Below are 15,936 nucleotides of genomic sequence, written 5' to 3'. Positions count from 1 at the left end.
AATCCTCTTCTTTGCGCACGCCTTGTAATCAAGGAGTTTCGGGTTCGTTGAAGGAAAATTGCACGTTGGTTCGGATCCCATTTGCACTGAAGGCTATCCGAACATAAAGCGAAGTTAAACGTTTCTATTCCCGTACTCGCCTTTTTGTAATGACGACATCACTGTTTAAAATCCCCTAAGATTTCGTGCATACAAGCATCATAGAACGTTCATGTTCAGGTCACGTTGTACAAACAGTTGAAATGTGTTAAGTCATTTATCTGGGACAAAACGGGGTACGGGAGGCGACACAAAGGTCCCAGCAGCAACTGCAGATCCACGAAGAGAGACTCACCATAAAGTCCACAATTAGATAATGACCGCTTCGTAAGAATAGTGTTTCACGAGAATGTAAAAACTGCCAATTTCTTGCATAAAAAAGCGCAATTAGTGTTGCTTGCTGCTTAGCACCACGTTGCCAAGTAATCTTGAACAGAAAAGTGACGCGATATGGAGATATGTAGCAAAACACAACAGCCTTATCAAACCCTTTCATTTCTGACTTTGCAATAAATCATTTGTTCATACTATCCAGAAATAATAATATTGAAACAAATAAAAGGTTACTGACGTATCCAGGGTGCGAAATCATTGAAATCTGGTGTGGGGGGGAGAAAGTTCTTCATCTACAAACTCCCTCCCCCACAAACATATGTGTAAATAATAAGATATACGTATTTTGTAGTGTTATTAAAAGTAAAAATAAATTACTCAATTAAAGTATATTATTATTATTAATTACATAAAGGAAATTAATTTGTTACTTGTATACATATCAGATATTGCAAAGCAGCTATCTAATTCCTTTACTAATTGGTAATGATGTTTAATAAGTTATGAAATAGTTCAAGTGGTTTTACTATGTGAAAGTTTTTGTTTAGTTTGTGCTTTATGTTAATATAAATCCATTAGATTTCATAGTTATTATTTTCTTGCATTTTTGTTTCACTTTCATTGTGCGTATTGATTGAACACTCACAGTCACAACTACACTAATTTGTGTGTGTTTTCGATATTATTCTTAATAAAGTATATTTGAAATTAAAAGTAATTGCTTATCGTTTGTTTGTTACAACAAAAGCTCTCCCCCTGGAACCTTTTGGTGGAGAGGATTTTTGAGGCCAAGATTGTTGGTGGGGGGGGAATCTCCCCCCTCCCCCCAGGATTTCGCAACCTGGAAGTTTCAGTGTTATGATGCAGTAGAAACACTGTTTACATGCGTGTTCTTCGCATTAAGTTGGAAATTAAATGCTAATACATTTCGCTTGAGAAGCAATTAGCAACGGCGTACGTGTACGTACACAGTTAACGCTCTTTGCTTTGGCAGTGGGCAGTTGACATGGAACTTTCGCTCAGAAACCCAATGAACATGTTCCACAATCAGCGTATTTCTTGTACCCAACGGAAACGTGGCCATTGCCTAGGAATGTCATAACTTTTATTTTTGTAAGTTAGAAGACTGGGCCAACCAAAAGGGAGAACAGAACATTCATCTTTGATTCTCACAGGATAGTTCGGCCATACAATGAGAGAAATCAACTGTTTTCGAATCTACATTATTTGAATACGTGCAGTATGTCAAAAGCTAATTAAATGTCAGCCAAAACAAATTGGAATTATTCCCATTCTGTCTATGAGTTTAAAATGATTATGGATATTGTAATATATGCATTCTGAACACTCCCCCTTTTCGCCACTTTTGCCCCCGCACTATGCTACCCCTCCAATTTTGGCACCTCCCCCCCCCCCCGGTTTTGGAACCCAATCGCCGCCACTGATTCTGAGGGGAAAAGTTCTGATAATCGAGAAAATTGTAAATATTGAAGTTCTTATGAAATTCTCTATTACATTTTGAGGCTATTTATTACTTTGGCGTGGTTGTTACAACGTAAGAACGATGAGAAGGAGTAACTAGTATTTGCTTATCCCTTTCAGAAAACTTGGTCTGGATCTGGTGCCTCGGATGGGAGCAGAAATGGTTGACCCAGACTCGATGAGTGTTGTCGAATTGTACCAGGTTGTAAGTAATTCATATTCTCTTAATATGATGTGAAAGTTATTTTTTGGTATAAAGTTAGAATAATTATTTTAGTATTATTATTATGAATAGACTGAGGATTTATATGCATTAAAAATTAGCAAACTATGTATCATTATGACAATAAAATTAATATATTGTCATATTAAGATTTGAAATGGTTAGGCTAAGTTCAGAGTTCCACATTTGTGCAATAGTAATAATAATTTTGGTCATATTATTACTCCGAATTTATTCATATGCAATTAAATGTGTCTGTAATTGCTATTTAAACTAATTTTAATATATATGATGTTTAAAGAAGTCAATTTGAATATTAGGACAAAATTATCAAATTGTGCAATATTTTGAATTGACATTTATAACAGTTATTTTCTGACTGATAATATGAAAAAAAAATATCTTCAATCATATGTGTTCTTTCAGACAAGCAAGATAAGAAATATTCAAATTTATAATTAAATGTATTGAAATTGTGTACATTTGCATTGGCATCAACGTTTATATACAAAGGTCAATTCTTTAAAATTGTTCAGTGTATAATTCTTCTTCTTTTTTTCTTTTTTTTTTTCTGACCCTATCAACTGTTAGTCGATTTTAGTCATCTTTCTAAGTTTTTTGCAATATATATATAGTTCACTATGCACTTATTTTTCACAAGAATGAAAAACAAAAAAACAAGAAAAAACAACATATATATATACTGTTTGTTATATCGTCAAATTACATCTTCTTGCGTATCCATATAGAAGCCATATTGTGGCAGGAATGGGATCCGTGAGCAGGGCAATTAGAGATGTAGGGAATGGAACTCCATGGCGACGCAAACCATTATATAATTTATCCCGTTCTCTGTCGAAATTAGGACATTGTAAAAAGAGATGTGTGGCATCTTGATTAACTTCTCCACATGTGCAGGCTTGTTTTGTTGTAATATGTAATCGTGCTAAATGATCATTAGTGCGAACATGACCTGTACGTAGACGTATTATAAAAATAATAACAGATCTTGGAAGATTATATGAGTAGTACCAAGGTTTATTTTGTGAATGTTCTGCAAAACATTTATATGTAATTCGATAGACATGCAGGAATCATCCCGAAATGTTTGGCATAAATTCAATTCTTTACGCAAACCACGTTCTCCTAAAAAAAGACCGATAGATGACAGTTGGCAACATCAATTTCTTTCCCAATTAACTCCACCATCTGTTCACCTACATTATGATAAAGAGAATTTCCCCTCAAAATTTACAAAAGATTTTCCACCTGTAACCCGAGAGGAATTAACAACAATTTTTAAAAATGTGAAAAACACAACGCCAGGTCTTGATGGTATTTCGTACCAGGCCATAACATATTTACCGAATACCGGATTAGATATTCTTGTTTCACATTACAACAATATATATCGAACCGGCATAGTTCCGTTAGAATGGAAAAATCATGTAGTTGTTCCAATTTTAAAAGCAAACAAATCTCCGCACCATGCATCCTCATACAGACATATAGTACTTATTTCAGTTTTGGAAAACATTTTTGAGTGCACAATGAAAAATAGACTATCCTGGTTATTAGAACGTGAAATTCTTTTTCATCCCACACAATTTGGATTTCGAACTAATCTTATAGCCTGACAAGTTAAGTCCCGATATGCGCAGATCGCTGCGGAGCACTTCCTATTACGTCATCCTCCCCACCACTCTTCTACTGAGAGTACGAGTGGTGCCAACTCAGCAAAATTAAGCTAAAACAATTATGACAAAGTATTACTGTGTAGATTGTCGGTGCCGTCTCATATCAGTTTATCAGTGGTTCATTTGATTTAATCCGGTCTTTGAAAATGCGTGCGGTGCGCGGATCGTAAACTGTAGTATTACGCACGCTCGTTAACGTTTATAACGAAGAGAAACTACTGGGCGAATGACTTCATTTTCTGAATGCGACATCGAGCAGTGGCCTGGTTTTTTTAAAAGCCGAGTGGGGTGGGGGTTATTTTGTTTATCGTACAGCAATCACTACGAGAAGACAATTTGATAACACGCTTGTCTGTGTACTATTTTAAAGCACTGAAATGTTCTTGCTCTTTAATCTTGGTTGCATATTTCTGAAATGCAAAAATCATATCATGCCGGGTCCAACGAAATCCACAATCTGCTCTGGAAAGCCCCTTAGAGGACAGGCTAGTTTACAATGTTGCAACATATTTGCGAAATCAAAAGGAGTTACATAAACTGTAATTAATGTTGTCGAGTCCACAAGCGCCGCCACGGGAGTATCTAAATGGATGGTTTCTCAAGTTTTAAAAGAATTGGATTGGATTGATTTGTTGTTTTAAGTCCACTTTATGCATAGTAAGGCTAATCGGGACTAGACGTACAGTTTAAAGTGGAATCCAACCACTATGTGCCTCCACCGGGAATCGAACCCGGGATCCCTTGATTACAAGATGACGACGCTATAGATCGACCACAAGGAAAAAAACCTTGGGACGAGAAGTCCCCGCGCAGCTTTCCCTTCTTCCCTCCACCTCGAGCCATAAGGAAGCATGGTCCACTCTCCCCCCTCCCCTTCTCGCGGGGGTACGGCGCACAGGATTTGCGGGTCTGCGCAGGTTGTTTTGCTCGTGGTTCCACTATACCACTGCGAGTGCGCCATCGGGGAGTTCAAGTTTTAAAAGAGGGAAAAGAGTCGTTGGCGAAAGATGCGCTGAATTTCTGTATTCCGACAGGTAGAAAACAGCCATCTTGTGCCATCTGCGCGCATGTGCAATAGACAATGCAGGTCATGTTGTTACCTAGATGTAAGGTACCTGAACCCAATATAACCTACCTAAGGTTTGTGATTGTTTCTAACGGTGTACAAAGTCAGAAAGGTAAAACTAAACGCAAGATTCAAAAGAGGGAACACTTCTGGATGCTTACTGAAAATTGGAGTAATTTCCAAATATGTATTAAAATGGGTGCAGTGAAGATTTTCTGAAAAAATACCGTTTAGGCCTAGTAATATATTTTGTTCTTTCACATCAAAAAATTCAACAGAAATTGTAAAGAAAGTACCATAATGTTATTTTTATAGGTAGATATGTTTGTTGATACACTTATGTTTTATTACATAACGACATAATGAGATACAAAGACATAACATAGTTTACAAACCAATAAGGAAGGAAGTGACGTGTCACAAGGTTTCGAAAAAGGGGTGCAGAAGAAAAGCACCCCTTTGCACAGCCATGGTGCTATCCCTGTTTGTACATTAACACTTTTGTCATATTATCAGTATTCTAGCACATTTTATATTCATTTATGACAATCCAAAGACTGAATATAATGACAAGGTATGCTAGACCCTGGTGTATAGCCAGGTAACAAAAAAAAAGTGTACAGACGAAGGGTTAATCTCTTTTCAACCAAAAAAGCTTTGCAAAGGTCAAGACTCAAGATGCAAAATGTGATGCCACTGTGCCATGAAAAATCCTGTTATTTTCCTGAATTGAATGAGAGCCACAAGGGTGCACAATTTTCTTCAGAAACAGTATTACAATTCCTTATAACTTTGACAGTTTTTTTTTTTTTTGGGGGGGGGGGCATTGTACTCATGACTTGATTGAGTTGGTGTTTTAAGTCCACTTTATGCACAGAAAGGCTAATCGAGACTCGACCTATAGTTTAAAGTGGGATCCGAACCACTATGTGCCCCACCAGGTATCGTACTCATGACTGTCTACACATGAAATTTAATCAATTTTGTTTTTTATTGCAGCATGTCTCGAGTGCCGAAAATTCTCAGGGAGTCTCAGTAAGTATTTCGTTATTTCATAATTAAATATCTATCCTTCCTGCAGATTTGGTTTTAGTCAACCCTCTTCTCCTTATAAGCTCAGGAAACAAACACGTAACAGCAAATGTGTGTTAAAATTAAACGTTAAAAGTTTAATGACATTTTTATTTAATGTGTCTTTCTTATCTATTAACATTGAAATTAGAATTAGTTTATATTATGTAGTACTTTTAGTCTGTTTACATTTACTACAAAAAGTATGCATATATTTTAATTGAAAATAGTATCCATTATAGAAAAGACAAGTTATGTCAAAAATATGCTTTTGTACGCACATATATCCAAGAAAAGGTTGTATAAGTTAATAAATTACATTGTCAGTCACTAGAAATTAAAAATCATAATAGCAAGTTACAAATTTGTGTGCTTTAAATATAGTACCCAATACAAGCAGGCACAAAAATGTTTGCAAAAAGATAAGAAGTTGTTCTAAAACGTATGTGATAATATTATTTTTGAACTGTCATCATCATCCTTCGCCGTTTCCTCACTCTGGCTGGGTCGGCATAGAAGTCAAGCCTCTCCATTTTTTCCTGGTCTTCCACCACTCCTCTTTTTCCACGGTGTTCCAATCTTGTCCTCTTCTCCTAACACTCTCTATCTGCTCTTTCCACCGACATCTTGGTCTCCCCCTTGGCCTTATTCCCACTCTTTGTGCATTGAAAGCTCTTACTGGTAGTCTTTCTGCATCCATCCTCTTCATGTGTCCGAACCACCTCATGTGTGCCTGATCTATCCTGTCCTGAAGCTTCACCACCCCCACTGTCTTTCGGATCTCCTCATTCCTTATTCTATCCTTTCTAGTCTTCCCCAATATACTCCTTAAAAATTTCATCTCCACTGCCTGCATCTTTCTTTTGTCTCTCTCTGTCATTGTCCAAGTCTCTGCTCAATACATAATTATTGGCACATAGTATGTGTTGTATATTATCTTCTTGCATTTCATATGTACATCCTTGTTCCATATTAATCTTCGAACACTTTGATAGAGTCCACTGCCCATTTGTCCTCTTCTCTCAATTATGCTTCCTAGATATTTGAAGCTCTCCACTACCCTCAACTCTTCCGTGTCCATCTTTATTCTTGGTTCATTTGTGGTTCTGTTTCTTGTTATTAGCACCTCGCTCTTTTCTGCACTAAATTTCGTTCCTGTTCTTCTGATTTCCTCATTCCAACTATCAAGCTGTCTCTGTACTTCTTCCCTGTTCTCCCAATTTACTAAGTCATCAGCGAACAACAGGGCCTTCATCTCTTCATCTCCTATCTTCTTCCCCACCTCTTCGTTAATTGCATCCATTGTAATTGTGAAGGGCAATGGGGAAAGAGCACTTCCCTGTTTTAGTCCATTACTTATACTAAACCACTCTGTTCTTCCCACTGTGGTGTCTTCACACAGCTCTGGTCGGCCATGTATGTGTTCTGCACTCTACACACTATCTCCTTTCTCTCTTAGAGCCTTCCAAATCTTTGTTCTGTCCATGCTATCATATCCCTTTTCTATATCTAGGAATGCCATAATCAAATAATTTCCATACTCTTAGTGCCTTTCCTGCATTTGCCTTATGGTGAATATCAGGTCTACTGTTGATCTGCCTCTTCTAAATCCATACTGTTCCTCTCTCATGCTCAACTCTGTTACTTCCCTTATTCTTTCCTCTACTATTTTCTCATATACTTTTGCTGAGTGGCACATTAGTGTTATTCCTCTAGTTTTTACATTCTACGTTTCTGTCCCCCCCCCCTTTCTTTAATATGGGAACTATTAGTCCTTTTGTCCAATCTCTTGGCACTTCTCTCTCTTGCTACACTGTTTTCAACACTCTGTACAGCCACTGTACACCAATCACTCCTGCTCCTAGTATCATTTCCACGGGCACTTCCATCTACTCCAGGTGCTCTACCTCTCTTCATCCTCTTCAGTGCTACCTCCACTTCTTTTCGTGTGAAATTCACTTTTCCTTCCTGTTTTCTTTTTCCTTCACTTCTTCATGTTCCTTTCCTTTTTTCATGTTCAGCAATTTCTCGAAATGATTTCTATACGTTCTCCATATTTCTTCATCCTCTTCTACAACATTTCCCTTTTCATCCCTTAGCCTACAGCTGTCTCCTCTTTCTCTTCTCCTTTTTCTCACTAATCGAGGACCATTAATCAAGGATCAAGGATCATTATTGACCTCTCGGTGTGCGATGATAAGAAAATCCTAGAAATTAAACTAATCCATGCAAAAAAAAATATATCTTACCATATGAATAGCATATATATTTCTTAGGTAGCAGAAGAATATCTAAGAAAGATCATTAATGTAATGTTTTTTAAAATACATGAAACCCTTTCAAATACCCTTCAAAGTCATTGTACAAACTAGCTAAAGTCATTCAGTATTAATGTAATATTTATAAAGTAAAACCTATTTACACTGCAAAATGTTATACTGATGAGCTGAAATCAACAACAATAAAAACAAAAACGTATTAAGAACTACAATCAGTACATGATTATTTGACAATTCTCCTCTGCGAACATACTAGCTACAGTTTCACTCTTCTTGCCTTTCGAGCAGCGAAGTCATTAATAACATCATCGAACACAATTGATTGAATTCTGTACTTCTCAACAGACAAAATAGCCAGGTTAGTCAGCTTTTCTTGACTCAAGGAAGAACGCAAGTAATTCTTTATAAGCTTTAGCTTACTAAAACTTCTTTCACAAGATGCAATAGACGAAGGTAGAGTTAAAAATAGTTTCAATGCAGAGACAAAATTTGGGAACAACTCAGTACATGATATTTTATGAATGAATGAGAGAGCAGCAAGTGGTGACAATTCTGACAAGCATTCCAAGTGAAAGTCTTTAAAAAATGCTTGCGCATGATGTTTAAAGAACAACAGTTCATGAAGTAACTCACTTCGTTGATATCCTCGGGGTATAATAAAGCCAGATCAAAGACTCCCTTTCTCAATGTTTCTTCTGACATAACTGCCATATTGCTTGGAATAATTACGGAAAAAACCTCCAAAACTCCTTTCATTAGCTTGAATCGATTGCCTATTTGTGACAAAATTGAATCCAGTGCACAAAATAAGCTCTTCCTAATTTTTTGTTCTTCATTTATGGCTACACTTTCATCTTCTGCAACTTCATCGAAAAACTTGGTTTTCTTTTTGGGACGTTGTTCTCTGCTTGCAATGTTCAGATCATCGCAGATCTGTTTGCTTTCCTCAAAAGTGTTCGTCACAATTGTTTCCCGATGGGCAGACAGAAAGCTTTGCAGTCCCTGTAAGTGACTAACACCTATATCTACTGTGACAGACTTTTCTCGTAGCCGTAGGTTAACGTCATTAATAGATCGAAAGATATCAGCCAAGCAGAATAAGAACACAATTTAGTTAAACTACTTAAGGCTGTGTAGCATGCATTTGGCACCGTGTACTGTTTCAAGTGACTCTTTTCAGGTGCACAGATATCCAGAAATTGGGTACTTAGAGATTGTACTGCATTTGCTTTTGAAGACCACCTAGTTGCTGATTGACGCTGAAGAATCTTTGTTAGTGTCTGTGGATTCAACATTTTTCTTGAAAAACATCGATAAAATCGTTGCACTTCTAATGTCTTCTTTCTCTCATATCTTCTTCCTTTTCCTGTTTTGAGCCCCAGAAAGTTTCTTGGAAGACACCACATAATAATTTCACAATTTCGGATACACACAGCTTCATCAAAAGCACGTTGACTATACAATAGTCCTCGCAAAGTGAGTGTATAGTTCGTAGTAGCTACATCTAAACTAGAATAACATGAGTGCTTTTGTGAAGTTATGAGAGCGTCAATTCTGATTCCCTTTTGCCCGGTCACTCTCCCCTTTTTTTTCCCCACAAATTTTGTTTATCGTAATGCTCTGAATGGGTCATTGTCGCATGAGAATGCAGCCACTACTGACAAAGATCAAAGACGTCCGAGTATTGTGTCTTGATGCCAAGCAGCATAGACTTTTATTTATTATTGTTGTTCTAAGTGACGTGTACTCTCGTCCTGTACACCTTTTAGCTATTTGAAAGCTGCCTGGAAAGATCATTGAAAGAGCCAAAAACCATCATAAGTATTCTTTTAAATGAAATAGCTTTTTTGAAGAGATATTAGGAAAATTTAGTACAGTTTTTTATGACATGCAGACTGCAGTTTACACCAATAGTATTTTTAGAACTGCATACACTATTGGAACTATTCACTAAGAAGTTGTAAAACACATCCTCACTAACAAACAAATTATATATATATATATATATATATATATATATATATATATATATATATAAATTGGATATTTATTTATTTTCTTTTATTTGTTTAAAATAAGAGCTTGTAATGCGAGCTCAGCGAGCAAAAAAACCAAATCAATATCTTTGCAAACAGGCAATGATGTTCTTTTAATAGGGTGCCAAAACTTTCGAGGGGATTGCATGCATCCTTTATTACAAGTAATTTCCAATTATTTTCTTCTTGCCATTCGACACCCCCTTCCATCAGCACCCGGGGTGACCACCCTGCTGCCCCCCCACAGCTACGGCTCTGCTTGGAAAGAGTTAATAATGGGTTCTTGTGCATTGGCATGCATCACCCAATGCAGGAGTTTATTGGCTGTGCACAATTGTTTTAAGGGTGTGTAAAGGTAAATTTCAAGCAAAAAATAACCATAAATCGAGTTTTGAGGATGTTTTAGGGAGGGTGTTGGTGTGTGTTGATAATTCACTGACCAATGAAAGGCTATTGCATCAGCATGCCTTGGTTTTCTAACCCTTAGACACCAAGGCCAATTTCTCCAGTTTTGCCTTAACATCGGTAGCATTTTCAAGTGGGAAATTTGAAAATCGACAAGATTTGAATCATATTTTTTATCTTGAGTTACAAATGATACATCGTTTTGTTCAGTAAAGATTAGGCTATAACCCTATAGTCCAAAAACTATAATTTTTCTTTACCAAGAAGAAGAAGAAAGTTATTTTTTTTTTGTTGTTGCAAAATTTGAATTTCAGCAGGCCTCAACGTAGGTAATGTCAGGACATCAGGGTTCAAAAAGGTACTGCATATTGTCCGATATGTGTTCCATTCTCATGGCAAGTACTTAGGACAAAAAAAAAAAGTTAAGGCTGTGATTTTATCGGTGGAAAATTTGACAACATCCTAAATATATATTTTTTTGTATGTACACATTACTAAATATAGTCAGACTGAAATTAAACTTTACTAATTGCTAAAAATGTCCTTCTCCGTGGCCATGCGGTCTAAGGTGCTGTGCTTTGGGCTCCGACTGCTGGACGGCATCAGTTTGAGTCCACCTGGGTTCAGTCTCTGGGTTCTCGGCCTGTGTATAGAGCTGGTGGCAACTCACAATTGTGAGGAAATTGGGGAGTTACGAGTGAGTAGCATAACCCAGTCTCGGAAATCTCCTACAACGGCTGGGGGTTCAACGTGCTAACCCCACGTCACCCCATTAACGATTGAAGAACTCCACACCTCTAGGTAGGATTGTGGGAGGGAGACTGGCAGCTGGGAGATAGGCCCAGGCCCTTTCGAGGTCTTTGGAGCCATGGGTTATTAATTGCTAATAATGACGTACGTACATCAAGTCTCATGTGACACTCAAAACATGTATATCTGAACATTATCTGGTACGCAGGGTCTTCCCAAAGTCACACAACACTTGTAAAATGGGTGTCATAGCTGGCGTTAGTGACCACACCAGTAACTAGGGGTATGATTCTTAGTAATCTTACTAAAACATAAATTTTGATATGTCACAGGTGGGTATTTAGGTACACCCTGTTGTCAGTTGAATGTCAAGTGTGTTTCTGTCAACCTTTCTTTTTTTATTGTTTATTCTCCAAAGACAAAATTGTCATTATTTTGTGGTAGGATTTGGTGGCATTTGCAATTACAATTCATGTGTTTGCTTTTCCAGGCCAGAGGGACTTTCAAAAGAAAGGAAGTGAAGAAGATCCTAACCCACCACCTCTACTTTTGCATGAGAGACTTTGGCCATCACATCGGGGAGGATACGGAGATATACTTTTCTTTGTATGATACTAAAAAAGCCAAATATATAAGGTATGTTGCTCCTTACATTTTTGCTATATTTCACTTGTCTCTTTTTATCTAAAATCATATGATTTGATCTTTTCCTACATAAAGTTTACATGTTACCGACAATTCACAAATCAATTTGTTAATTTATGCATGAAATGTAGTAGGTTGTATTTTGTTGTTAGTTGAATTTTTATTGTTAATATTCTAATATATTTTTTTTAAAAGATGTATGTAACACCTTGGAATAGAACACGTGCTGTGTAGACAGAGGTGTGCACCAAATATCTGGTTTGCCTACCTGCTAGCACACGCTGTCAAAATATAATTGGCAAATTTCATGGTGAAAATTAAAATCAATCTAGATACTGATAAATATGATGGTAATGTTCCTTATTTGGATCTTGAAAAAATAATATGAATATCAAAATACATTTTTATTTGAAGATGTGACACTCGGCCTGCCCATATCAGAAAATTTGGTACAGCCACTGTGTGTTAGGAAGCCATGGTGGTCTAGTTGGTAGGGTGTCTGGTTGTCATGCGAGTCACGTGGATTTTGATTCATGGGGTGCATGATCTAAGGTCGGAATATTGTTAGCCTTGTCCCCACATAAAGCAGCTCTGGGGCTAACCCAGCCTAAAAAAAAAAAATGGGTAACTGGGAGGGTAAAGGTGACCAAAGCATGGTGCTCATCACATCGCCTCCAACATGGCTGAGGTCATTAAATGTGTGTGGCCATACCCTCACGGCATGGTGCAAATTGCATGGGGAACTTTACCTTTACTGTGTGTTAGAACTATTAAGCCCTGCGACAGGTTAAGTTTGCAGCAACTTTTCGCATATAACAGACCCAAACGTGTACACAGAATGTAGTCCTGCTGCAATACTGCCGATTTTCTCACTGTCTGTGATATGAACAGCTCGGCAGTTGAGGCAAGACTTGCATGGGAGATGCTGAGCGCCATTCTCGCGTGGTTTAAAACATAAAATCTGCTGCAAACTTAACCTGTCGCGGGGCTTAGTAGAATTCCCCTCACTCTCCAACTACTTTACATAGAGAAAAACATTGCATATCATCATGAAGAAAGAACGCATTTTGCATGAACTTTGGTAAACTAAAACTTGTTTTCTTCTTTTTGCAGTGAACGATTTCTAGTCAGGATATCAAAGGAAGGCTTTTCAAATTATGTTGAGAAGCTTCACAGCAACTGCACAATATTTACGGTAAGTACACAGCACCACCTGTACTAAACAATAATATTGGTCTTTTGTTTTATACATAACAAACAAGCATGGAGTGTCCGTGTAAGCCTTGTAAGCTGTTAATTAGATTTCAACACTTCAGCAACAGATAATAAATGGGTCTTCACTATCTGCCTGTGTAAACCTTTAGATTTTTGCCTGCAGAAGTGGCCTGTAAATAATTGAAGTTACTCTCTAGAGCAAGGTGACCATACATTGTTGGTGTTGTAACAATGTTCATTTTTTTATTTTTCTAACATAGCATATTTTTATTTTTAGGTAGATATAACAATAATGATGCAGTCATCAGTTGAATTTAAGGATACAAAATCAGTAGAAATAACCTTCATCATGCTAAGCTTATACTATTGGAAAGGTTGGAAAAATTAATAGACTTTCTTCAGCTGCACTGGACCTGTGTACAAGACCGAAAAAGCTTTATCACTGAATTTATAGTTAATTTACAGTGTTTCAAATATAAAGTAATATGATGGACTACTTTCAACAAATAACTTACCTAATCTAACTAGGAAAGATAACACACCGCAAGGAAGGAAGCAAGAAATCATTTAACTCAGAATCAGCGGCCTGGCCTGCGGTAACAGCAAAATGTAAAGAATTAAAAAGTTGCTTCAATAAAATGACACATTGTTAAATTCATTAACCAAGAGTGTTGCCGTCGAGTAGATATTGCAGAGGACATATTTTTTTCTGCAGCCGACAGAAGAGAAGAGGGAGGCCGTACCGCTACTCTCAAGAGGTAACAAGAGGAGAAGGTGCCAAATCAAGAGAAGAGCAGGGAAAGACTTTGGGGCAAGTGTGCTCAGGGGTTATTCATATGCCTGTTTAGGGCCCCAGTTACCGGTGAGGACTGCTGGACACAGGCCAGTGTTATCACTGGATTGGCAGAAAAGAGCTAAATCCTGCCTAAAATGGGGATACTATTTCTGTGAAGCAAGTAGAGGTAGACTGCAAAGCCAAGGCTGGATTTAACTACAAATGAGACCAGTTAGGTATTAGACGAAAAGGTAGTTCCTTGGTGCGATTCGTGATTTGGACAAACCTTGGTCCAAAATACTAAGTAGGCAACAGTAGTACGTACAGCTGGGCTTCCCTTCCACATTGACTGTCACCGGAGGAAGGGAGTTATGTCGTCTGCTCACCACAGAAACATCAAACTGACTGGAGAAAGGTGTGGTTGTTCTTCTTCCCCTTTGCACCTCATTGCAAAGAAACAGAGACAGATGAAGAATTGACAAGGGTCAACCACTATTCATTGGATTTTTGCGGTAACTGTCTCATGAGTGGTAGTTCTTTCTAGGAGTGTGGCTAAATCACTGTGCGGATTGCAAAAAAGAACGAATAACAAAAATCTAGATGGAAGATTTTTTCTTGGGTGGGGAGGGGGGTTGATAACGTTTAGCAGGCATAATTGTCGTACTGATGGCAGATAACACTTTTGAAAAAGCCACGCGACACCACTACTCAGAATAGAGAAAATTTCCCGAAATATAGGTAATCAAAAGACTGAGTATCGACATATAAGACGCACCCTGTTTTTCAGACCTATTTTTAAGGAGAAAAATTAATTGTCTTATACGCCTGCAAATACGGTAATTCATTAAGTAGTAACCAATTTGAATAGTAATGAAATTTTCTGTAATTTTTCCTGCAGGACCTTGGTAATGCTGATCTAAATAAGGATATATATCTTGTGGCCCACGTGATGAGGATGGGAAGGATGCTGTACTCGGAGTCGTCCAAGAAATCTTCATTGCAGCTCTTCAAGAGGCCTCATGGCTGTGCGGTGTTGAACATAAATGAAGTGCTATTAAATAAAGACTTGAATGCAGAGGAGAAAGAGTTTACCTTTAAAGTATACCAAAGTGAAGAAAAAGACTTTCATCAGTTGCACGAGTTCATTATTAAAAAGCAAACAAACAAATATAATCCACTTTCAGGTCAGCCTAATTATGGTAAGTCCATGTGAATTTTTTTTAAAGTAAAATAAAGCCCAGATAATGCTTAAGGCTCGGCTGGACCTTTCGCCAATGGTGGGGCAGCTATTTTTGAATTTTCCTCTTGTTTCGAAAAACTGCTACAATATTCCAAAATATGAAAAATTACATCTGCTTAGAATTTAGTCTAGAGCATTCACGTGCATCTTTGTGTGATTTGCTCCAGCTATAGTCTATATATTATCAATAGTTTAATGGACTTACATAGATATGAAACTATAGAGAATGTCTAGGCAACAGCGGAAGCAAATAATATGAAGATTCACGTGAATTCTCCAGAATGAATTCAAAGCTGATGTGATTTTTTTAGGTTTTGGAATATCATGGCAGTTTTTTGAAAGGAGAGGAAAAATTGTAAAGTGCTGCCCTGACGTTGGTCGGCCAAGCACCCAGCCGAACCTTTAAGGTAGTGCTACACCTCCTATATGCCGTCATGGCATGATGTTATGCCCAGGGGATAGCTTTACCTTTTCATTCATTCATTGCTTCAACAAAAAATGCGATTCCGTTTGCCTAAGAGTATTTGAAAATAAAATCCTTAGGAAAATATTTGGACCTAAAAGTGATGAGGAGACAGGTGAGTGGAGAAGGTTACATAATTTAGAACTACATAATTTGTATTCATCTCCATCTATTATTAGAATGATTAAATCAAGAAGACTTAGTTGGGCAGGAATGG

At 37.4% G+C, this 15,936-nt stretch overlaps 1 protein-coding gene across 3 annotated transcripts in view; it reads left to right on the top strand.

The window, feature by feature from the left end:
- Window positions 1-15,936, top strand: part of spg (dedicator of cytokinesis spg) — a 372,699-nt gene that overhangs the window by 294,869 nt on the left and 61,894 nt on the right. For all 3 annotated transcript variants that reach the window (XM_083133592.1, XM_083133583.1, XM_083133601.1), the window contains exons 7-11: window positions 1,975-2,059; window positions 5,840-5,875; window positions 11,872-12,017; window positions 13,140-13,221; window positions 14,915-15,215. In XM_083133592.1, coding sequence (XP_082989718.1) covers window positions 1,975-2,059; window positions 5,840-5,875; window positions 11,872-12,017; window positions 13,140-13,221; window positions 14,915-15,215 — 650 coding nt within the window. The remainder of the gene's footprint in view (window positions 1-1,974; window positions 2,060-5,839; window positions 5,876-11,871; window positions 12,018-13,139; window positions 13,222-14,914; window positions 15,216-15,936) is intronic.

This window comes from Lepisma saccharinum, chromosome 1 (assembly GCF_977018435.1).
Source record: "Lepisma saccharinum chromosome 1, izLepSacc3.1, whole genome shotgun sequence".
Taxonomy (NCBI): domain Eukaryota; kingdom Metazoa; phylum Arthropoda; class Insecta; order Zygentoma; family Lepismatidae; genus Lepisma; species Lepisma saccharinum.
This window is presented reverse-complemented; position numbering and strand designations above follow the sequence as displayed.